This window comes from Leucoraja erinacea, chromosome 2, assembly GCF_028641065.1.
Source record: "Leucoraja erinacea ecotype New England chromosome 2, Leri_hhj_1, whole genome shotgun sequence".
In the NCBI taxonomy this organism is placed as follows: Eukaryota; Metazoa; Chordata; class Chondrichthyes; order Rajiformes; family Rajidae; genus Leucoraja; species Leucoraja erinaceus.
The window spans coordinates 82,078,670-82,105,107 of record NC_073378.1 but is presented as its reverse complement, the minus strand read 5'-3'; the positions used below and the strand labels follow the sequence as shown (position 1 = coordinate 82,105,107).

At 41.0% G+C, this 26,438-nt stretch overlaps 1 protein-coding gene across 1 annotated transcript in view; it reads right to left on the bottom strand.

The window, feature by feature from the left end:
- Nucleotides 1–26,438, bottom strand: part of pde11al (phosphodiesterase 11a, like) — a 264,935-nt gene that overhangs the window by 168,310 nt on the left and 70,187 nt on the right. Inside the window, exons 3-5 of the mRNA XM_055659453.1 lie at nt 8,944–9,033; nt 7,498–7,638; nt 4,327–4,391 (exon numbers count right to left, since the gene is read on the bottom strand). Coding sequence (XP_055515428.1) covers nt 4,327–4,391; nt 7,498–7,638; nt 8,944–9,033 — 296 coding nt within the window. The remainder of the gene's footprint in view (nt 1–4,326; nt 4,392–7,497; nt 7,639–8,943; nt 9,034–26,438) is intronic.

Genomic DNA, 26,438 nt, shown 5'->3' with positions numbered 1-26,438 from the left:
TTTTTTCAAGGACTGAAAAAATGTCGCTATTCGGAGGTTTTCGTTATTTGGATCTTCGGATAAAAGGTTGTGCACCTGTAGTGGAGTTGGCGATGGCATCAAACAGGAAATTAGAAATGCGTGCAACAAAGGTAAAACAGTTATAATGGGTGACTTCAATCTACATATCAATTGGGTGAATCAAATTGGCAAGGGTGCTGAGGAAGAGGATTTCTTGGAATGTATGCGGGATCATTTTCTAAACCAACATGTAGTGGAACCAATGAGAGAGCAGGCTATTCTAGACTGGGTATTGAGTAATGAGGAAGGGTTAGTTAGCAGTCTTGTTGTGCGTGGCCCCTTGGGCAAGAGTGACCATAATATGGTTGAGTTCTTCATTAGGATGGAGAGTGACATTATTCATTCAGAAACAAGGGTCCTGAACTTAAAGAAAGGTAACTTTAAGGGTATGAGACGTGAATTGGCCAGGATAGACTGGCAATTGATTCTTAAAGGGTTGACAGTGGATATGCAATGGAATGCATTTAAAGACTGCATGGATGAACTACAACATTTGTTTACCCCAGTTTGGCAAAATAATAAATCAGGGAAAGTAGTGGATAACAAGGGAAATCAGGGATAGTTTCAAAACAAAAGATGAAGCATACAAATTAGCCAGAAAAAGCAGCCTACCAGAGGATTGGGAGAAATTCAGAGTCCAGCAGAGGAGGACAAAGGGATTAATTAGGAAAGGGAAAATAGATTATGAAAGAAAACTGGCAGGGAACATAAAAACTGACTGCAAAAGTTTTTATAGATATGTGAAGAGAAAAAGATTAGTTAAAACAAATGTAGGTCTCTTGCAGTCAGAAACAGGTGAATTGATCATGGAGAACAAGGACATGGCAGACCAATTGAATAACTACTTTGGTTCAGTCTTTACTAAGGAAGACATAAATAATCTTCCGGAAAGAGCAGGGGACCGGGGGTCAAATGAGATGGAGGAACTGAGTGAAATCCAGGTTAGCCGGGAAGTGTTGTTAGGTAAATTGAATGGATTAAAGGCCGATAAATCCCCAGGGCCAGATAGGCTGCACCCCAGAGTACTTAAGGAAGTAGCCCCAGAAATAGTGGATGCATTAGTGATAATTTATTAAAGCTCTTTAGATTCTGGAGTAGTTCCTGAGGATTGGAGGATAGCTAATGTAACCCTACTTTTTAAAAAGGGCGGGAGAGAGAAAACGGGGAATTACAGACCAGTTAGTCTAACATCGGTAGTGGGGAAACTGCTAGAATCAGTTATTAAAGATGGGATAGCAGCATATTTGGAAAGTGGTGAAATCATTGGACAAAGTCAGCATGGATTTATGAAAGGTAAATCATGTCTGACGAATCTTATAGAATTTTTCGAGGATGTAACTAGTAGAGTGGATAAGGGAGAACCAGTGGATGTGTCATATCTGGACTTTCAGAAGGCTTTCGACAAGGTCCCACATAAGAGATTAGTATACAAACAAAGCACACGGCATTGGGGGTTCAGTATTGATGTGCATAGAGAACTGGCTGGCAGACAGGAAGCAAAGAGTAGGAGTAAACGGATTTTTTTCAGAATGGCAGGCAGTGACTAGTGGGGTACCGCAAGGTTCAGTGCTGGGACTCCAGCTATTTACAATATATATTAATGATTTGGACGAGGGAATTGAATGCAACATCTCCAAGTTTGCAGATGACATGAAGCTGGGGGGCAGTGTTAGCTAGGGGAGGATGCTAGGAGGCTGCAAGGTGACTTGGATAGGCTGGTGTGTGGGCAAATGCATGGCAGCTGCAGTGTAATGTGGATAAATGTGAGGTTATCCACTTTGGTGGCAAAAACAGGAAAGTAGACTATTATGTGAATGGTGGCCGATTAGGAAAAGGGGAGATGCAACGAGACCTGGGTGTCATGGTACACCAGTCATTAAAAGTAGGCATGCAGGTGCAGCAGGCAGTGAAGAAAGCGAATGGTATGTTAGCATTCATAGCAAAAGGATTTCAGTATAGGAGCAGGGAGGTTCTACTGCAGTTGTACAGGGTCTTGGTGAGACCACACCTGAAGTATTGAGTACAGTTTTGGTCTCCTAATCTGAGGAAAGACATTCTTGCCATAGAGGGAGTACAGAGAAGGTTCACCAGACTGATTCCTGGGATGTCAGGACTTTCATATGAAGAAAGACTGGATAGACTCGGCTTGCACTCGCTAGAATTTAGAAGATTGAGGGGGGGATCTTATAGAAACTTACAAAATTCTTAAGGGGTTGGACAGGCTGGATGCAGGAAGATTGTTCCCGATGTTGGGGTAGTCCAGAACAAGGGGTCACAGTTTAAGGATAAGGGGGAAATCCTTTAGGACCGAGTCGAGGAAAACATATTTCACACAGAGAGTGGTGAATCTCTGGAATTTTCTGCCACAGAAGGTAGTTGAGGCCAGTTCATTGGCTATATTTAAGAGGGAGTTAGATGTGGCCCTTGTGGCTAAAGGGATTGGGGGTATGGAGAGAAGGCAGATACAGGATACTGAGTTGGATGATCAGCCATGATCATATTGAATGGCGGTGCGCAGGCTCGAAGGGCCGAATGGCCTACTCCTGCACTTATTTTCTATGTTTCTATGTTAGCTTAATTCCCACCTGTTCAAAAATTAAGAAATGTCCATATTTTTTAGCATTCAGGTTTATCAGTTGCTGTCATTGGGACAGGAAAGTTGAAAGCACACTGTAGTTTGAAGACATAAGCTAGTTTATTCACTGGACATGTAATGTACTACTAAGCTAGTTACAATCCAATACCATTTGGCTTTGTGAATGCACCCACGATGAGCTAGTTAGCAGTTAAAATATGGAGGCACTGCAAACCATTCAGACACATTTGAGATTCAAATGTTATTATTTTCCTTGAAATCTTACTTTTTGTTGCACAAATTGATCCGAATTCTGAATCTATGGATTATGTCTAAACACCAAACTAGATGTCTAATTTGGTTCTTGCCTGTGTTATGAAGTAGACGTATATGTCACCTAGAACATTACCTATGATTGGCATACTGGCTCTGAGTATTTCGAGTCATACAGCACGAACCAGGCCCTATGGCCCAACTTGCCCATGCCAACCAAGATGGCCGACCTGCATGCATTTTGTCCCAAATCCCTCTAAATGATTCCTTTCAATGTACCTGTCCCAATGCCTTTTAAATGTAGTTACAACATTGCTTTTCTCGCTAACCATAAACGGAAAGGCTAAACCTCTTGGGATATTTGCTTTACAATTTTTAAACATCTCTACTCTTAAATTACATTATAAAAACTATCACTATTACTGTTAATAATCTTTTAAAATAACTTCTTGAAGTAAAATTAATTAAAAACACCAAGAAAATTATTAAAAAAATTAAAAGAACAAAATAATTAAATTAAATAAATTTAATTGCTCATAATTTCCAGGCTGGGAGTGCCCTCTTAAATGATTGTTCTGAGAAGTAGCTTTCTCAGGACTTCACATGGAATCCAATAACAATAACTGAAAGAGGTATCGGCAATTGCCACTCTGCATGTCCCAAGTGGTTTGGTTTAGTTTAGTTTAGATTAGAGATACAGCGCGGAAACAGGCCCTTTGGCCCACCGGGTCTGGCCCGACCAGTGAATCCTGCACATTAGCACTATCCTACACCCACTCGGGACAATTTTTTTTTTACATTTACCAAGCCAATTAACCTACAAACCTGTATGTCTTTGGAGTGTGGGAGGAAACCGAAGATCTCAGAGAAAACCCACGCACGTCATGGGAGAACATACAAATTCCATACAGGCAGCACCTGTAATCGGGATCAAACCCGGATCTCCGGCGCTGCATTCACTTTAAGGCAGCAACTCTACCGTTGCGCCACCGTGACCATGTATTGAATATAAAAACAGACAATGCCATTTTGGTTTGAAGAGGGAATATGTTTGAAGTTAGAATCTGTGTGTAAAGTCTCATTGTAGATTTGCAACATGTTTGGTCCAGAACCCACCTGGAAGCAAATGAATATGGAACATTCACTTCAATATCACAAGACTCATCCACCCTCTCTCAGGCCATTATTTTCAATGTACTGTGTGATTATAATGAATCAAACTGCATTGTTAGTACACACTTCTAAAGTATGTGTTACATTTATAACAAGAGTATTACTTTCAGTATCTGGGCTAATATTAGATTATATTGCCCATATCAATTAATTAAGGATTTTTTCTCCAACTAGTTTCTCACAAGTACAGGGAAAATAATAGTAAAAACCCAACATGCAAATCTGAAACCAGTTATGCTCCTCACCTGATATCACTCTCTATACAACATAGTGGAGACATCAGATCAAAGGTCTTTGCAAACTTTACCACCTGTCCAACAAAGGAAAAGAGCTGTGAACACAGTTACATTTTAGCTCCCTGAAGTTGAGCTTGCAGTGAAGTTTGACCAAACAGGACAAGGATCAATGAATTCCATTTGAAGTAATTCATTTATTTTGGTATCAGTTACCATTCTGTGCCAAATTCATAAATCCAAATACGCGTGACATGAGGATTTTTAACAAAAGAAATCTGGATAATTTTGTTTATTTGGATGAATTCTCTTGGGTCAGGAACAAAGATGCTTGTTTATAAATCACTTCCATAGCTCTGAAAAGACCTGGCACCTAGAGGCAGAAAGAAAGCTCAGGGAAAGTGGAAGTCAATATTGTAAAGCATCTGAGGCTACTTTTGGTGGACAGTAGAGAGAGAAGGCATTCATGATCTTGAAAGGCTGATTAAATACTAAAAATACAAATAAATAAGATACAATGACATGATTGCTGAAGAATAAACTGAAGCAAATGTTTACATGATCATTAAAAGGTGATGTAAAACCTAGGCGATATAATTAATTACAAAAGTAAGAGAAACTAAAATGTTTTAAAGTGCCAGGTCCCTCTATTTCACTGTTGCCTTGAGGCAATTAGAAATGTTTTTGAAGGCAGTCAGTGTTCGGGCATTCATTGAAATATTTAATTACGACCAGCAGTGGTAAATTAAGGGGGGTGGGGTTAAAGAAGAAACCCCTGTGTTTATAACCAACAATGCTAGACGATCCCCCACTATTCTGCCCACAATAACATTGTGTGCAATCCACCCAGCGAAAATTTGAATAGAAATCACACCATCAATTATACAGTTTCCATGAGGTAAAAGTCAGATACTTTCAAAAAAGATAGGCACCCTTCAATATGTTAGGAAGCAGGAAAATGCATTCCAGATTTTGACACAATCAACGTTTGCCAAGGAATACCCTGATATTGACCAGTTGCATTCAAAGTGGATTGGGAAAAAAGGCAGAACTGAGTAATCCCCTGGAAATGTTAACAGTGTTGCCACAGAAACACTAAAAGGGAAACATTCTATTTTTCACAGAATTTCGACTGGAAGCCCTGTGCAAAAAAAAAAACAACTTACATCCTACAATTTACACCGGAGCTGCACATCCAGGTTAATTTAATAGCAATGCTTACTTACAAAATCTGTACTATTAAGAAAGACTAAAACAGTAAGATCTGGAGAACATCAGGTCTTTATGCATACTGCATAATGCAAGCTGTTCCAGTGTTAGATGATACTTTTGAGCTTTTTGATGCAATCAAGCTTTTTTATTTTCTGCCCCCTGGGAATGGAAGTATGAGAAATGACCAGGGTGGGAACTGTGCTGGAATATGTTGGGAGAATCCTTGGTGATTTATCTAGCTCCATTAAGATGCATAGTCATTAGAAGAAGAAATCATCTGTCACCGACATTGGGAAATTGGAAAAGGGTAATAAATTAACACAGTATTTCTCACATCCCAAGAATAAATTTAAAAACAGACCCACGCCCACATTGCCCAACTCTAGATATCTCAATAGGGTGATCCATGACATCATTTTTATCTATTCCTAGACAAAGACAAAGGTAATCCATACATTTTCAATGTTCATAATTGACATAGAGGGCAAATAAAACACATAAACATCCTACATTTTAAGAGTAACTAAGAAAAATAAATAAACTACTGAAATGGCTGAAAACAAATCTAAATGTCAGGTCACTTTTCCATAATATGCACCATTGTACTGTATATACTTTATTCCTACATGTTCATAAAAAGACTACGATGGAGAGTTTTTTAAAATCCAAAATGGACATAACTTTAACTGTATGCCTCTTAGTTTCTGAGTTTCAAATGCATATTAACTGCAACCTACTTTTTTTTTTTAACATAAATGCCTAATTTCCTCTTGGAAAATCATTTGAAGAAGATCTAACTATCCTGAATGGTTTGTTTGATTAAAGTATAAAAGCAGGAAAATCATTTTTAAGTTACGAGAATCGTTTAAAGGAAATTTCAGATAAATATTTATACAAAAAGAATTGTAACCTTGTAGACATGATCATGCTATAAACATAAATCACAGTAAATAGCTACCACTATGAATAAAGATAAAGATAAAGCATTTGGGGGGTATGGCTGTTACTGACAGGGCTGATATTTATTGCTAATTCCTAGTATCCTTTGAGAAGATATTTTGTGTCATTGATTCTGGCAATGTATTTTCCAGTCAGGACAGAGTGCAAATTGGAGAGGAGCCTGAAGTTGGATGTTCCCATGTGCCTGTTGCCCGTATCTTCTGTGGTGGGAGGTGATGTTAAAATTGCCTAGACAAGTAGTTCTAGTGTATGTTGTTGATTGTACACATAGCAGTCAAGGTGCATCAATAGTGGAGCAAATGAACAAAGTTATGGATGAGATGCCAAACAAAGTGGGCTCTTTCAGGCTGGATGGTGTCAACTTTACAAATAGCTCTGGAGCTGTACTCATTCAAGTAAATGGAGAGTATTCCTTCAAACATGTGCCTGAAAGATATGGAAATGTTTTGGAGTGTCAGATGGCAAAGTACTTATCACTAGATACAAAGCCTGTGACCTGATCTTGTACTTAGAGGAAATATTATAAAGACCAAATTGAATGTTATTGGAGCTTCACAAAGTGGACCAGTGGAATAATGTGGAAGGCACAGAAAAATAAAATACTGTGGAGTCAGTCGTCAAAAAGATCATGATTCAAGATTTACAATGTTATGTCATGTGAAAATAGCTCGCAAGACGCTTTGCCAAATAGCATGCAATTTTATATGAATGTCACAAAAGTGAGAACACTTTATTGCTACTTTTTCAGAACTATAGTGTGCCAAACATTAGTGAATGAGTCAAAACTGAATGAATTTGTTTTATGTGTTGGATATTTGCATTGGAAGTGGACAGAGGATTTCTCTTGACCATCTGGGCTAGATTTGACTCCTTACAAAAGAAGGAGATATTATGTTAAATTATTTTTTTTAAACTAAGCTTCATTGAAAATTATTATCCAGTGATCATATTCTGCACACACAATTTTATCCAGTTGTAGGTTGAAATAAAGAAAGCAAACACAACACTTACGGGAGACTCAATGTCTTCCAGCAAGAGGACAGAACATCGTTCACATTGAAGTAGGGTCAGAGCTCGTTGCATAATTTTCCTGACAACCTTCTCCAGCTCTGTTTGTTCTTCAAACAAGTCATTGACAACCTTTAGTAATGCCTGAAACCATTAGTAATAGAGTTAATAGAGACCAGGATATGTTAAATCGATAAGACATCACAAACTCCAGTGTTGTTAAAAAAAAGTTATTGCTTGAAAATCATCCCAGTAATGTTGGAGATCAGAAATGCTGGGACAAGGCAAACATCAGTATTCCAATTCAATCTTAGCAGGGAATAACAGGCTAAACATGTGCCATTCTTAACTTTTTCAAAAAAGTTACTTCCTTCTTCTATGTATGTGCTTAACAAAGTGCTACATTGAGAGAAATCTCAACATACAGATAGCATGTGCCAAAAGTCCTCACAAACAATGCAATGAACAATGTTCATCTGATTTTGTGGGGAAGTTGATGAATATTGAACAGTACTTTGAATGAGCGTCTTATCCTTCCATGAAAGGCATTAAGGGAATTTTAAATGAAGAAGGGTCATGACCCGAAACGTCACCTATTCCTTCTCTCCATAGATGCTGAGTTTCTCCAGCATTTTTGTCCACAAGGGAATTTAAAAGCTCAGTCCAATTAATAGGAAAAGCAAATGGGGCTTTAGTTTACCATCTCAACTGAAGGATGACAATGTAGCACACCATCAACTTTATGCTCACGTTGGTGGGGATTACAAGATGATAAATTATCAGGTTGATGTCGCTAATGTTAATTTGCATCAAATTGAACTATTGTCTGCAATGATTTTAGTACAAATTCAATATTTTATGTGCATGTTTTATTTTTAAATCACAGAGGCAATGACACATTTCTTCCCTTATTCTTTTCCAAAGGTAAGTGAACATTTTTTTTTGGTCCTTCTGGTGAAACATGTGGAATTATAGTCAGAATGAGATAGGACTGCCTGCAGAAATTACCCTACACATTAATATCGATTTGAATGAACTTTATCAATCACAGTGTCAACCAACAGGTGTGGGTGATACTTACAATAGAATGTATTTGCTATTTGTCATTTCAATAAAAATAGTACAAATTCAGAAAGAATACATATTTAGTTTGTATGACAACCAATAGAATTTTCCAGTAAAATATGTTAAATTATGATTATTTTTGATAGACATCTTTTGATGTTTATGACAATATTGATTTTAAGTACAAAACAAGTTTCATTTCTGACGGTGTAAATTCCTCCCACTATTCACATCCATTGACTCCATCAGTACTGAGGATAGAGGAGTAATATATAACTGGCAGCTGAATCAAGATCCCACTTGTTATACGAATGCCCAATCATAATTATTTCATATTTGACCTTACACTTGGACTATTAACACACACTAATCGAGAATACATACCCTGCTTCTGTCATATTCCTTACGAGATGCTGCAAAGAGTTTGGCATTTGATATGGATATTCCACAGAAGGGCAAGTACATCTGCAGAGCCTGGAGATAAGCAAATTAGTAATCCAATAATCACAATCTTGGCAGTGTCTGAGTATGAGCCCAATAATATCAGTGGTTAGAAATCTATGAGAAACATGTACTTTCAACATTTGTTCCTGCCTCTAAAAACTCCGCACAAGTGACCCAATTTCAATTCTAACTTGGGGTGCTCTCTGTATTATATTCACATATTTTCCCAAATGATCATGTGGGTTTTCTCCAGGCACTCTGGTTTCCTTCCACATCTCAATGACATGTAGGTTAATTGGCCATAGCAGGTCAATGGTAGAATCCAAAGGAAGTTGACGAGAATGCAAGAACAATAAAACATGGGAATTATGCAAGATTAATGTAAATGGTAGTTAATGATTAAGCCTGTTTCCACTGTGCATCTGTCTATGACTCTATGCATATTTATGAAATTACACTTCCATTTCATTTTCCTAATTAAAATGCATATCACAAAATTGCCATTTCAGAGCAAAAGTCATCTAAGGTGACATTGGTTAAAACATGGTGCCATCATAAGAAAAAAGTACTTTGTGATTGTTTTAATTTCACCTTGAGTTTCTGTATTCATTGCACATGAATTGTATCTAAAACCAGATCATTAAAAACAATTGGTCATATTTTGCCTGTGGATGACATTTCTAATTTAATCCCGGTCCACCATGCTTTTAGCATACATCTATCTACCTGGGAGTCTTCAAACATTCATAGTGACAGCATGCAAGAAATTCTTTGACGTTATTTGAGCAAGACACAAGCACACATTCCGGGATCACAAATAACTTAAGCTCTTCACACGAGAACAATAGCGAGGCAATGGCCAGCTTCTGCATTAATTAAAGTTTGATCCATAGGACCTTTAAGTAGCTTTTCTACTGCTCTTTTCCAACCTCCTCTCCATCTTATTGATGTCCACAGCTCTCTAACCACCTGGTTTGCCAAATATCAAACTCCAAAACACAAATGCATTTCTGGAGGAGGGGAAAAGTACAGGGTTACAGGGGTGGTGAGAGAAATGTGTACATTTAAGTGAGGTAAAGAGAAACGGCATGGGGGTAGAGGGGAATTATTTGAAATTGGAGAATTCAATATTCATTCCTCTTTAAAGCACCTTTTTTGTATCTATAGAATTTATGGCCCATACTATTTGTCTGCTCTTTGTTTCCTTTGAATGAATTGTCAGCCTGGCTAAGTGTTAAGGAGTTAAAAAGCCTGTAGACAATCAGAGGAAGTACATAAAAATAAATCACTCCCAAATGGACTTTTTAAATCCAATCAAATTTTCATTCTTTTTAATCAGCATTGTTTTTTTGTCACACATCCAGCTAAATATAACATTAAAGGACCAAACCATAAATTATTACACAACACGAAAATCTAATAAACCTTTGCAAAGATTTAACTATTTGATGATAGAACGTCATAAAATATGGCCTCCTTTGTCTGGGGTTACCGTATTCTGGACAAGAAAGTATAGGTTGTGATATAATTTACTTAGGAGTCACATATTTCACTTGAGGCTGGGGATTTCCAGTTTCTGTTGATAAGCCCATTTTGCATCTTGGATTGTAATAGGAAAAAAAATGCATTTATATAGCTCCTGTCATGTCATCAAACTGTCTCAATGCAGTTGAAATGCACTACTTTTGATATGCATTCATCATCATTCTGCAAGCAAACACAGCAGCCAATTTGCACACATCAATATTCATGCACTGAGCAGCAGCCAAGGAACATTTGAAGTTATGCTAGTGTTCTATGAGGAATGAATGAATATTGGTCTGTTTTCTTAGACTTGCAGCATGAAATCTTCTAAATCCATCTGACAGGACCTAAATTTAATACTGTAATGAACATACAGTTGCTCTGACAAGACAACACTAACTCACTGTTATTTGCATTAATTTATTGATAGGCTGGAAAGAGAACTTGAAACTGACAATAGAGACAAAGGGTGAATATTAATTCATGAATATTAATGAATAGTCTTCTTATTCACATATATAATATTCAAGTTGCACTCTGACAATTGCGTGACTGGAATATCAAAAAAGAAGTTTACAAACATGAATTGAATTCATTATAGTGTCTCAATAAAAATAGTGCTCTGTAGAGGGGTAACTGAACATGGCGCTTGGGCTGACTGAAGGTTACTTGGAGATGGATGGTTGTAGTTTATACATCTGTTAGCCAGTCAAGGGCCGTGGTGAATGACAAATTGCTCAAAATGTGGATTACTCAGGTCCCAATGGTAAGAAAACAAGCTTTTGGCCTGTATTACATCAACTTTAACTTTGACAAGAGCCACAAGAAAATTGCAGTACAGGTACCACAGAAATGATGAAAAAGTGGAGAACGTTTTGCATTAGGGGTGAAGGAATAAAGAGGTAAAGAGCACAAATTGCAAACGTGTGCTGTATGCGAAGAAAAAGAAAAAGAAAAATCGAAGATCTGAGAATGAGGTATTGTTGGAAGGAGCACATTATCCTGCATCTATAGTGGGGAGCCATGCCCTTTGTCTGGCTAACAGATGCCTCAGTTCTACAACCTCCTGCCTTCAAGAAACCTCCAATTAGCACAAAATTTGATGTCAGCAAAGAACATGCCAACATCATTCCATAATCTTATTCATTCCCAAAGGTTTTAAATGGGACTTTATAATGGGACGTTGAAAATATTGATGCCTCCCCTCGTCACAGAATTGGCCCCAGTGTGAAATAGACAAGCAAGTGTGTAGCTACTTAACCACTCATCTTGAAGAGCAGCATGGAACCCAAGTCAGACAGGAGGTAATGTAATCCCTCCGATTTGCTCCACCATTCATGGTTATTCTGAACCATGACTCAATTTGCCCACCATGTTAAATAACCTCCTATGCTCAATATCCAAACCTCCACTGGAGTAATGACCAAGTGGGCAAGGTACCAATGGGCATCAACCAGGTATACAGTCAACAGGAGGAGAAAAAGATATTGAATAATTGTTCAGTTAACAATCCTGCTTCAATATCTTGCCACAAAACGCCAAATTATGCCATTGCACTGCACACCTGCACCACTGTGGAAATAATACTGTTTGGTTTATTGTGTATTGCACATTACGTTGAAACAGAACAATAGTGGGGGATGTTGGTACCTCATTGGTTTAATGAGGTAATTGCTTGCATTTTATTATCCTCCTTCTCTGTTGGGTCACTCTGATTTATTACAAATTTATGAATCTCCCAGGGTCAATCTCATGCCCTAATTTCACAATATTACTCCCTAGACTGGCTTACATTTTTCAGCACTATGTTATCACTGACATATTTGTAGCCAAACCATCAACTCAATCTTTGACACTGGCAATATCTGAATTTATCAATGCTTTCTACCCCATCTTTCAAGGTACCAATAAACAGGTTTGGTTTTTGTGTAATGGGTTTAATTTCAATAGATGGCATTTTCAAAATGCTTCAAGTAACCCATTGCCTGCTACCTACAGATTACTACTGTGAATATTCACTGCATTTACAACTGTGCCGAGATAAATTAAAAAAGACCCTTTATCTGTCACAACACAATCAAAGTAAAACTATTACGATAAATGCAACTAAACTGCCATTTATTTTAAATCACATAGCTGGCCCTTTCTAATACATTTCATGAAGTATATACAGGTGCACAACCTTTTATCCGGTGTTCCGGAAACCGAAAACCTCCGAAAACCGGCCATTTTTTCCAGGATGTCATCGGCACACCAAAGTTCGCGTTTGGCGCCAAACTTGAACCGAAACGACCCACGGTCAACCCAGGTCTGTACTACTGTAGCAGCTGCCTCCTCCCCGGCGACAGGGGAGACACTTAAACATCTGTAAATCATTGCTTAAATGTTAGTCAGTTAGTTTGGAGGGCTTTTATGTGAAGGGGGGGGTGAAGGGGTAAACTTTAATTCTTAGTCCCCTACCTGGTCGGAGAGACGGGGAGCGGTCAATGCCTTACCGGGTCGCCGTGCAGTAAGCTCCGCAGCGCTGTGGCCGGTGGGGCTGCGGGCGGCGCCGGTTGTAGCTCCGACCCCGGCAACTCTACCCCTGGCTGCGAGACGCTCCAAATCCACTGCCGCCCGCGGCCGGACGCCCCCCACCCCAGCTCCGCAAATGTTGAGATTGGTGGCGTCGCAGCGCTGGGATACCAGCGGGGACAATACATGTGCGGTAAGCTCCAAGGCCGCCTTCTCCCAACATTCGCGGAGCCCGCGGGCGGCGCTGGATTTGGAGCGCCTCTTGCCGGGGTCGGACAAACAATCAATGTTGGGAGTCGCCGACCAGGTAGGGGACTAAGAATTACGTTTCCCCCTTCACCCACCACCACCACATAAAATCCCTCCAAACTAACTGACTAACATTTATGCAATGATTTACAATGATTCCCCGGTCTCCGGGGAGGAGGCAGTCGCTCCAGACTTTTCAAGCCGCCCGCGCTTCCTACCTAATCTACGCTAAAAATCTTCCATTCGGAAATCCGAAAATGTCCGAAATCCGACAAGTGTCTGGTCCCAAGGCTTTCGGATAAAAGGTTGTGCACCTGTACTGAGTTTACAGTCCACAAAGTGATGTAACTCAGCAGATCAGGCAGCATCTCTGGATAACATGGATATGTGATGTCTCGGGCAGGGAGCCTTCTTCAGTTTAAAGTCTATTTACTCCCACTTAATGTCTGTCACTTTATTCAACTATAAAGGCAAGTCATCAGTTCTGTGCAGATTTTGGTAATCTCAGAAATCCTGAGGAACATGCTTTTACAATTCTCTTCAGTACCCACTTCAAAGGTTGGAAGATAAACATAGTCATAGAGTCTTACAGCATGGAAACACACCTTCGTCCCAACTTGCCCACACTGATCAACGTGCCCCATCTATCTATATTACTAAAACTCTGTTCTTAACCGGTTTTGGCGATCTGCGCTGCGATTTCCGAGAGAACGCCGCCACCTACGGCCGTCATTTTTGGCCACCTCGTTCAGAGCCCCCCTCCACCATATGTGTGCTGAGGATTTTTCCCGTCGATGAAATATGACAGAGATATTAATGATTTTACAAAATTCCCCATTCTCTCTGCTGCCCCCGCTGGCAGTAGGGGGGAGGGACTATAAAACCAGGAAGTGGTGTGCCTTATTCAGTCTCTTCAAGATGGAGGAAGGCAGAGGGTCACGTTTCTCTGAGCTGTGAATAACACTGAACACATGTTCACACAACTATGAGTAAGCACCCTTAATGTGGTTTGAAAATGAAAATATGGTTAAAGTAAAAAAGCACTGCCTGCAAATGGTTGTTTGGGTTGAAATAAAAAAAAGGCCTCCCCTCTCTCCCCCCCCCCCTCCTCCCCCCCCCCCCCCCTCGCTCCTCCCCCCCCCCCCCCCCCCCTCCCCCCCCTCCCCCCCCACCCCCCCCCCCCCCCCCCCCCCCCCCCCCCCCCTCCCCCCCCCCCTCCCCCCCCCCCCTCCCCCCCCCCCTCCCCCCCCTCCCCCCCCCCCCCTCCCCTCCCCCCCTCCCCCCCCCCCCCCCCCCCCCCTCACCCCCCCTCCCCCGCCTTCCCCCCTCCCCCCCCCTCCCCCCCCTCTCTCCCCCCCTCCTCTCTCTCCTCCCCCCCTCTCCTCTCCCCCCCTCTCCTCTTTCCCCCCCCCCTCCCTCTTCCCCCCTCCTCCCCCCCCCCCCTCTCTAAGGGCCTGAGAATGACTATTCCTTAATTTCCTGGAAGATTTCCATTTTGTGGCAAGGATAACGTTTATTGTCTATCCTTTATTGCTCTTGAGAAAGTGATGGGTAAATCATCTTTCTTGAACCCCAGCAATCCTTCTCATGTAGTTGCCCTCACAATGCTGTTGGGTAAAGAGTTCCAGATTTCAGATGTAGCAGTAATCAAGAATTGGTGATATTTTTCTGTATCAGGATGGTTTAAGGGATCTTGCAAACCTGCTGCCCTTGTCCTTCTTGATGGTGGAGGTCATGCAGCTGAGAAGTGCTTTTAGAGTAGATGAGGTTTTTATAAGGTGCACCAATATTTACTTTTGTGGATGGGATGCTAAGTGTCTGCTTTAAATTAGTGTTCAACCAGCTATCACATTATGTCTCAACTTTCAACATTCTATCTCCATGCCAGTCTGGGTTCAGACCTAACCACTCCACAACTACAGCTCTGTTAAAACTCACCAGCGATGTGTTCACTGCTTCTGAGGATGGTAATCTCACCGGTGCCATCTTTCTTGATCTAACCAAGGCTTTTGATGTTGTTGACCACTACCTACTGCTTGATAAACGTTACTTTATTGGTCTTTCTCAAAACAATCTACTGTGGTTTAACTCATACCTTCATAACAGACGCCAGTGTGTCACCTGTGTGTTTAATGGAAGTCAATCCAATTCCTTAATTGTTGAGAAGGGGGTCCCGCAAGGTTCGTCCTTGGGACCACTCCTTTTCTCTATTTTCATAAACGACCTCCCTAATATCTGTTCTGACTGTCAAACACAACTATATGCCGATGATGCAGTGATATATACATCTAGTACTAACAAGTCTGAAATTGAAAGAACCAATCAGATCTTACTTCTGTTCAGAAATGGCTATTGTTTAACAAATTAATTTTAAATAAAAATAAATCATGCAGTATGTTATTTGGTACCAGACAAGGCCTTGGTAATTCTGTAGATCTGACTATACCATTTAATGAAGGATCATCATTAGAACAAGTATTGAACTTCAAATATCTTGGTGTTTGGCTCGACCCAACGGTTTCATTTACGCAGCATAGTGAGACGATTACTAAAAAACTCAGCTGTAATCTAGCTATTCTTTACCGCCATATAAATTGTTTCACCTTTCAGATGAGAAAAATAATTGTCTCTCAACTACTACTACCAACACTGGATTATGCTGATATTGTCTATCAGAATACATTTGATACACATCTTCAACCCCTTAATGTAGTTTATAATAGTCTTTGCAGATTTATTTTAAGGTGTCCATATATAACTCACCACTGTTCTATGTACGAAACTCTAAACTGGTTATCCCCCCACGCTCGAAGATGCTACCACTGGTTCCAGTTCATCTTTAAATGCATCCATCTCAATTACCCTTCTTATTTAAAACAAGACCTATTACCATACACACCCTCATATTCACTAAGACATATTCAGCAACCCTTCTTTTTCATTCCAAGAACTAACAAAGAAATTGGGAGACGTGCATTTAAATTCAAAGCTCCTTCTGACTGGAACACTCTGCCTAGTACCATAAGAACTATTAGCTCATTTCGTCTATTTAAAAATACACTTTTACCCTTCCTTATAAAACCATGTACCTGTTTCTAGTATTAGAGTCTTCGAGCTCCTTTATCTAGCTTGCTCTGTGTGTGATCATTTGGCATAACTATTGTATATGCATGGCCATTACACTTATGTATTATTGTATTGCATAGTGTAACAAGGTCTTATATTGTATTATGTCATAATATCATGAAATAATATATCATGCAATAATGTTGATAGTATGTATTAACGTATGATGTATGATAGGTGGTATATGGTATTATGCATTAACATTATGCTGTAACACATAACTATTGTTATTATTGGATATGTAAAGCCAATTAACAATTGTTATAAACTATAACAAGTGGGGATGGAGGGGTTTTGGGATTAGTGTGTGGGTAGGTGGGTCAATGAGACCCTCTATGTATGTTATGTCTTGTGCTGTATGTTCTATGTTGGACCCCCTCGAAAACGAGATGACTGTCCATCTCAAGGGGTTATCCATGAATAAAATTGTTTCAAACTTGTTTCAAATGATGAGCAGGCTCCCAGATCCTTCTAGGCATAAAATAGCTATGAACCACGTCAAATCTTACTGCAGCTTGTCATTCCAAATTTGTGTCTCATCTAAGATAACTGAGATTGTAAACATTTCAGATGCTTTAAGTTGTTCACAACCTTCTGATGGTAATTTAAATATCCTTCCTACACCTCTACCAAGCTTCATCATTGACTTTTTTTTATGGCATGAAACAGAACAAAATTGTATTCATTAATTTCAATTTTAGACAAGAGCTCGTTAGAGATCCATATTTATGTAGAACAATACATTTATGTGGAAGGAATACGTTCACTTAACAAGCTTTTCCCAACAGTCAGTGTTTTTTCTGTCATAAAACCTAACTTTCAGCTCCTTTTAATTAAAGAAATCGTAGTTTAATTGTTATTTATGTTTGCTGTATTATTCTCTAAATAATACTAAGTGGCACTTTGTGGACATATATATATATAATGTATTTTAAAACTGGTCATTTGTAAGTCTTACAACAAAATAAATTCAGATGTTACAATAAAATTAATATTTTAAATTTCATTTATTGTCCCAATTTTCCTGATTATATTCTTTAGCAGGATAGAACATTGAGCAAATTTCAGTTACGTTTACTGAAAATTTGGTAAAGAAAAAATGTAAGTCATATTCCTAGATACAAACACATTTACCACATTAATTTGTCCTATCTCCACAGGATAAAGAGCAGGAGTGATGTTCCCGAGCTGACGTGTCTAGATCTAGTGATTAGTCTCAAAATAAGCTGATGGCAAATCAAGACAGACGCGAGACAAAAGCTCTTCACCTTAAACAATTGTTTGGAATTTACCACGCAAGACAATGAAGGCTGGTTCGTGATTGTATTTCAATACAATACAATACAATAATTATTCAATGTCATTTGAACCTCAGTGAGGCTCAAACGAAACTCCGTTTCTACAGCCATACAAACAAAACAATTCCTACAAGACACACAAACAATTCAATTCACACAGACATCCATCACAGTGAATCTCCTCTTCACTGTGATGGAAAGCAAGTCTTTTCTCTCCCCTGTGTGCCATTTTCCCCGATGTTGAAGCCCCAGGTGGGCAATGGTAAGTCCCATGGCCATTAAGGCCACGCCAGGCGATGTACGGCCCCGCTCCAGGTCTAAATGTCACAAAGTTGGAGCCCCCGACGGGCGTTGGAATGTCCCGCGGCCATTAAAGCTGCGCCGGGTGATGTACGGCCCCACTCCGGGTCGTTCCAACCGCGCGACATGGGCGGGAGAAGTTGCGTTGCGGGAGCGCAGAAAAGCGGTCTCCCACCCGGACCCGCGAGCTCCCGATATCACAGACCGCAGGCCTACAGCTGGAGCTTCCGAGCTCCGGAGTCGGGCCACTGCAGCGTGCCACCACCGCTCCCCACGTTCCGAGGCCAGCCAGCTGCACGATGGTGAGCCCGCAGGCTCCGTGACTGGAGCCCCCAGGTCGTTCCGGTTGGAGGCCGCTCCACGGTGCTAGGCCCCAACGATAACGGAGACCCGACAGGGAAAAGGTCGGGTCTCCCGTGCATGGAAGAGAGTTTAAAAGTCCCCCACCCCCCACATATACACAGTTAAAAACAGTCTTAAAAAAAACCCGACAAGTACATTTAACTAGACCAAAAAATTGGAAAAAAAAGACATGCTGTAGGGGCCGCTGCAACGTGAGTCATGCCGCCAAGGCAGAAATTAGTAGATTTTTAGACTTAAGGGAATCGAGGGGTATGATATAGGGATGGAAAGTGACAGTGGAATAAACAATGTGGAATATGCACACGAGCTGAATGGCCAGATCCTACATATCTTCCAATGTTTTCCAATGATCTTTCGTAATGAATCATGACGCACAGGGCTGGGATTTATCAATGAAACACTAACAGATCAATGCAACTTCAGAATAAAGTCCTATACGAGGCCCGACATAAACAAAAAACGTAAAACAAATGTATGCTATTTCTGGAATCTTCCTGATCAGGCATCTGTTATTCGAGTACAGCCTTAATAATGAAACATTTTTATTTGCAGTACAATGACACAAAATCTGACCTAGATATAGATATGCCATTTATTGTCACTATACATGTACAATGAAATTAAAAGCTGCTCGTACTCAGTGCATACAAATATAGGTAGTACAAAAAACAAGAAACAGAAAAACAACCAAACAGTCTAGGGAGAAGGGGGGGGTGGGGGGGGGGGGGGACTAGGTCTACAACCTCTGCGGCGCCCTATACCTCATATACAGATGGAAGGCCGGGTGTTGGGCTGTGAGGTCAGTGCATGTGTGAATTTGAATTAAGAGTAGTTATAATTTTCGGAAAGCAACTATTCCTGAGTCTATTTGTCCTGGATTTGATGCACCTATAGCGCCTTCCAGAGGGCAGCAGGTCGAACAGTCCAAACGCAGGATGGGAGCTGTCTTTGATGATATTCTTTGCCCTGCTAAGGCAGCGGGAGGTGTAGCTATCCATCAGGGAGGGGAGAAGGCAACCAATGATCTTCTGTGCTGTCCTAGTTACCCTCTGAAGCCTCTCCCTGTCTGCCATGGTGCAGCTGCCGTACCATGCTGTAATGCAGTATGTCAGCAGGCTCTCGCTGGACGAGCGGTAGAAGGTCAGCAGCAGGTTAGAATCCAGGTTGTGTTTCCTGAGGACCCTCAGGAAGTGCAGCCGCTGCTGAGCCTTCTTGATGACCGCTGTCGTGTTGTCCGTCCAGGAGATATCAGCAGCGATATGGACGCCGAGAAACCGGAAGGTGTTGACCCTCTCCACACACTCGCCGTTGATGTGTAGGGGGACTAAGTCGGTGCTGTGCCTCCTGAAGTCGACAATGAGCTCTTTTGTTTTCCTGGTGTTCAGAGCCAGATTGTTTTCTGAGCACCAGGTTGTCAACTTCAGGACTTCCTCTCTGTAGGCTGCCTCGTCTCCCTTTGAAATAAGTCCGACTACAGTAATGTCGTCAGCAAATTTGACGATGCGGTTGTTGTTGTGGGCCGAACTACAGTCGTAGGTGTAGAGACGGTATAAGAGGGGGCTTAGCACACAGCCCTTTGGGGAGCCGGTACTCAACCTGCGAGTGGAGGAGAGGTGGGGGCCGAGTCTCACAGTCTGGGGCCGGTTGGTGAGGAAATCCTTTATCCAGGCACATGTGACAGTGGGGAGGCCGAGCAGAGTGACCAGTTTACCAATGAGAATGTCCAGAATGATTGTATTGAAAGCTGAGCTATAATCCACAAAGAGCATCCGGACGTAGCTCTGCCCCTGCTCCAGATGGCTCAGCACAGAGTGGAGAGCTACGGTAATGGCGTCTTCTGTGGATCTGTTTTGGCGATAAGCGAATTGGTGGGGGTCGATGTCTGGTGGTAGATAGTCCTTAATGTGCTGGAGGACCAATCTCTCGAAGCACTTCGTGATTACCGGAGTGAGGGCCACAGGACGGTAGTCATTAAGGCTGGTGATGGGAGACTTCTTCGGCACTGGGACGATTGTGGCTGATTTTAGGCAGGACGGAATAACTGCCTGGGCCAGGGAGAGATTGAAAATTCTGGTGAAGATGGCAGTGAGCTGGTGGGCGCACGCTTTGAGCACCTTACCAGGTACTCCATCTGGGCCGGTAGCTTTCTTGGGGTTCACTGCCAGGAGCACCCGTCTGACATCGTGCTCCCTGACAGTGAGTGGGGTAGTACAGGAGCCAGGTGAGGGTGGGAACAGGGCTGTAGCAGGAGAGTGCTGCTGTTGTGATGTTTCAAAGCGGGAGAAGAAGCAATTTAGCTTTTCTGCCAGCGGCACACTCAGGTCTTCTGACTTTGTGGCACAGCCTCTCAAGTAGTTGGTAATGTCTTGTATGCCCCGCCATACCTCCCGTGTATTATGCTGGACAAGTGGGACTCTATGCTCCTCTTGTGATCCGCCTGAGCTTTTTTAATACCACTTTTCAGATCGGCTCGAGCAGCCCTGTACAGAGTTTGTGTCACCTGACCTGAAGGCAGAGAGGAACCGCGGGCTCTGAGGAGTGTCGGACCTGGCTGGTGGACATCCAGGGTTTCTGGTCCTGGGAAAACCCGTATGTTTTTGTCTACAGTCACGTTTCCGATGCAGATCTTGATATAGTCCAGCACCGTTCCTGTGAATGTTTCCAGATCCTGGTGTTCAAATATGTCCCAGTTTGTCTGTGTAAAGCAGTCCTGTAGATTGGAGAGTGCATTTTCAGGCCAGGTTGTAACAGATCTTATGGTGGGCCTGGCACTGCGTCTGAGGGGGGTGTAGGCTGGAGAGAGCAGGAGGGAGAGATGATCTGACTGGCCGAGTTGGGGGAGGGGGATGGCTCTATAGGCGTGCTTAATATTGGTGTAGACATGATCCAGCGTGTTCACCCCTCTAGTAGAACACTTGACATGTTGATAGAATTTCGGTAGTACAGTCTTCAAGTTGGCCTTATTAAAGTCCCCTGCGTTTATGTGAACACCTTCGGGGTGATCCCGCTGCTGTTCGTTAATGGTGTTCAGCAGGAGAGAGAGCGCCTTGTTTACATTGGCGTCAGGTGGAATATACACAGCCGTGACAATCACTCCAAGAAATGCCGCCAAATTCTTTTTAATTCTTTTTAAATACTTATTTATTATTTTACTAATAAGTGTACATATGTGTCAATGATTGTCATGTTTGTATTTTTTTAACCGGAGGAGATGTAATGGAATTTCGTTGCACAGTATTGTGCAATGACAATAAACGTATTCATTCATTCATTCATACTTCTGTAGGGAAACTGTTCCGTATTATTGAAGCCTAGCATTCAAATTGCAGGTTACATGTCTAAGACGGCTTGGTAAGATTGGTTTCTAAATCCAACTAATTTCTGAAGTTTCTTTCAAAAATAATGTTGTACAAGATAAGGGGAAGCATGGGCCCCTGTGGTTCTTGTGTTAGACATTACCACATCTAAAACATCTAGTAAGAGAACATTCTATCCCAAAATGAAGCGATTACAAAAATTAGATGATCTAACAGTTGGGAATATGATTTGACAAAATATCATGCAGTAACTATTTCTATTTGGGATTTTGGGTGGGACATATGTTGTGAGTCAACATATCCAAACAGTTTCAATCATTAGATAGCTTCTTGTATAACATGAAGCAACCTGGTTTTTAACAGCATTTTCCCAATATTAAAAGATGGATGTCACCTTTGGGATGTTAGAATCAGTTGTTCTTGCTCAAGGTTTTCTGACACTCAATCTCTACATGTCCATGTTAAATAAAGAAATAAATAAACACACAAACAAAGAAACATCCTGTACGAGCAAAAGACCTTGATATCACCTTCATTACCACAGAAACGACACACAGGATATGTGCCTGCTTGAACACCACAGTGTTGTACAAGATTTGGCACGGAAATCAACCAACAGAAGGTTCTAGTTAGATTAAATATTGTACAGAAATGTGTGTTTTTCCTCATAGGCCTTTGAACAGACTATATTAATCATATATAAATATTGTTTCTAAGGCAGAAAATTTGTTTAAGATGATTCTGAGAATTACATTTACAACAATTTTTTAGTGTTTAATCTCTAGATTTTAACTGTTTGGGTTGAGCTCTATTCTTTTAATCAGAACATTTCTTCTCGGAATAAACAGTCTGATGGGCAAGTGTCAGATAATCTTATATTAACTATTAAAATGGAAATCATTTTCACATTTATCAGAGAACCGAGTGACTCATTGTCACATGTGCAGAGGCACAGAAATTCTTGTTCTGCATTCTATCTAGTCAAATCATGTTATACTCGAGTACAATACATCCTCCTCTAGAACAGCTCACAGAGAGCCGCCATGTTCTGGCGCCATCTTGCAATATTTTTTACACTTGCTGATTCTCGCTCCCAAGTTGCCCACATCAGTTTTTTACATGGCAATAAACAATAAATTATTTTTCCTGTGAGAAAAGTTTACTCTTGATTAAAGTGACACGTGCTTTCTAAATATGGCAATGCAGACAAAGGTGTGAGCTGAAACACTATACTTTGGTATATGGAATATAAAAAGATACTTGAGGAATTAGTTAAGAAACATTTCAATTGAAAATTAAATTGTACTGACTTAGTAAGAGAATCCAGAAAAGAGAAAGCAAAACCACGCCTCTACAAGGGAGGAGACCTCATTAAATTGTTATTAGGTCACATACGTAATCACTTGCATTATATAGACATTGTAAAAGTGATGTTCAGATCCCATAATTTCAAAGTCTAATTGAAGTTACATATATTTTACAGGAAGTTCCGTGCTCAAAGTCTTTGCATCTATGACTCTAAGTTACGTACTATTCAGAATTGTGCAAACAAAAGAAATACCACAAAATCCAACAACAAAAAAATCAACATGCTGCATTTAAAGCTAACTTCTTTCTCTTCTAATTTCCACGCTTCATATCTGTATTGTTTTGATTGGTGTGTAGAAAATGCCCCAAATACATTTTCGTTTACATTTTATTCTAATTTGTTTTCTAATTATTTTCATGACATTTTGGTTAATAATAAAAATAATCACTAGAATATCTACTTGATTGCAATTACAATGTTGTTACATTTAGTTGATACTAATTTACTGATTTGTTTACTATTCTGTCTTTAATGAATAGATCAAAATTGTTCACCAGCAGTGAATTCAAATTAATCTTTATCTTCAAAGATAGTGCATAATTCAATTAATTGATATTTTTATTATAATTCAATTAATTGATATTTTCCTTAATTGAAAGCAAATAAAACATTGCAAAAGTAACATGCAGCAACATTATACACTGGAAATGAAAATGTATTTGCTAATAGCCTATGTTTCCAGCTATAAAAGAAGATGCTTTGACGGCATTAAAGGACCTAACAATAGAGTTGCTGCCTTACAGCACCAGAGACCCAGATTCGATCTTCACTACGGTGTTGTCTGTACGGAGTTTGCACGTTCTCTCTGTGACCATGTGGGTTTCCTCCAAATGCTCCAGTTTCCTCCCACATACCAAAGACATGCAGATTTGTAAGTTAATTGGCTTCTGTAAATTGGCCAATAGAACTAGTGTACAGGGTGATTGTTAGTCGGCTTGGACTCGGTAGACCAAAGGGCCTATTTCCACGCTGCATTTCTTAACTAAAACTACTCTGTCAATTAAACCTAAAGGAAGTCTAATTAAATCATTTCTGCAAGTTTGTAAAGGAGTAGCAATAACCTCAGTTAAAGATACTGAAAATAAAGTCACTAGCTGTTTGAGGGAAATCATCTAGTAAAACCCCTGTCTCATGGTGCGAGTCGACCCACGAGTGACCCCGAGTTTAAAACAAATTAAACTTGTGGTATTCACATACAATTAACGTAGAGGGAATGTCGGAACTCGTGGACGCATCTTAGCGACTCGTGGCGCTAATGGCAGGTACCCGGGAAACTTTTGAAACATTTTGAAATTGGAAACATGTTTAAAGATTTCCACGAGTCAAATTTTCTCTTGAAGTTAAAATTTGAAACATTTAAACTCGTTGTAAGAACGTTGAGTTTACCATAGTGACTCTTGAGAATACCGTGGGTTTGGCCTGAGTGCCAGAAGTGAAATGTTGAAGATTAGTCAGATCTTAATGGAAAATGAATGAATGGATGGATGGATATAGGGGTCTGAAATTAACTTGGATACTTTCGATGGGAGAGAGCCGCCGATGAAGCTGAAGGTACAGAGCGAAGATGGGGGCTCAAGCATTGATGGGAAGTGTTAACACCGGGCGGGACACGTGAAAAGTAACCATACTGAGGGAATTCCCATGTATATGAAGCAGAGAGAAATGTGAGTTCTACAAAGATTATGTTTGAGCCAGCGAGGAGACATTTCTTCAGATAATGATTTTACAATGTGAGGTGACATTATAAGCCATGGGATATGGACACAAAATGCTGGAGTAACTCAGCGGGGCAGACAGCATCTCTGGAGAAAAGGAATTGGTGATATTTCGGGTCGAGGTCCTTCTTCAGACTGGTTTTGTGCTGTGCTGTTGCCGTATCTCTGGAGAGAAGTAATGGGTATCGACCCGAAACGTCACCCATTCCTTCTCTCCAGAGATGCTGCCTGTCATAGAAACATAGAAATTAGGTGCAGGACCAGGCCATTCGGCCCTTTGAGCCTGCACCGCCATTCAATACGATCATGGCTGATCATCCAACTCAGTATCCTGTAATTGCCTTCTCTCCATCAGCACCCATGTCACTGAAGAGGGTGATACAAGCACAGAAATGCCGGTGGAGGAGCCCACGCAACAACTACAAAGACCCCCATTGGAGGGTAAGATCAAAGGGCACAAACCTGGAGTGAAATGGCCCAAAGCTGTTGAAAAGAAAGAGTGGGAGATGGTCAACAGTGACCTTATACATATCTTGGAGCAACAAGCGGGCACAGCAGTGGAAAAGCTTGAAAGGATGGGCAACACAATCTACAGCTACGGAGAAGAACGGTTTGGGGTGAGTAAAGGGAGAGGTGGAAAGAAATTACCAACACCAATCAAGTCCAGGAGGCAGCAGGAGATCGAGAGGCTAATCAGAGAGAGGAGACAGTTGAAAAAGCAATGGAAAAAAGCAACTGACGCAGAGAGAGAAGGTCTCATGCTACTCCAAGAGGACATCAAGAGCCGATTGGCAACCTTGCGAAAAGCAGAGAACTTGAGGAAACTTCGCAAGAAGAAAGAACACACAAGAACCCGGTTCTACAAAGACCCTTTCAAGTTCATCAAAGACCTCTTCGCAAAGGAAAAAAGTGGAACTTTGAAAACATCAAAACGGGAATTGGAGGAACACCTGGAAAAGGCCCACCAAGACATGAAAAGGCATGAGCAGTTAGTCATCCCACATGACATCCCGCCTATTCAACCACCTGAATTCAACCTGGACATCAGCCCTCCGAGATGGAAAGAGGTAGAGAACACTGGCCGGCGAGCAAGAGCAGCATCAGCTCCGGGGCCAAAAGGAGTACCATACAAGCTCTACAAGAACGCACCGGATGTGTTACGCTTTCTATGGAAGCTCATGAGGGTGGTGTGGAAGAAGCAAACAATACCTAAGGCGTGGCGAAGGGCCGGGGGTGTGCTAATACCTAAAGAAAAGGATGCGTCAGACATCAGCCAATTCCGGCCAATATGTCTCCTCAATGTCGAGGGAAAAATCTTTTTCAGCATTGTATCACAAAGGCTGTCCACCTATCTGGTAACAAACAAGTACATTGATACATCTGTACAGACAGCAGGAATTCCAGGATTTTCGGGCTGCTTGGTGCATACAAGCATGATCTGGCACCAGTTCCAAGCAGCTAAGAAGGACAAGAGAGACCTACATGTGATCTTCCTCGATCTGACCAATGCATTTGGTTCAGTTCCCCATGAACTCCTTTCGGAGTCTTTTGCCTTTTTCCATGTACCAGAGCTCATCACCACACAGGTCGAGCTATTTCCAAGACCTGCAGCTGTACTTCACAACAGCTGACTTCAGTACAATATGGCAGCGCTTGGAAG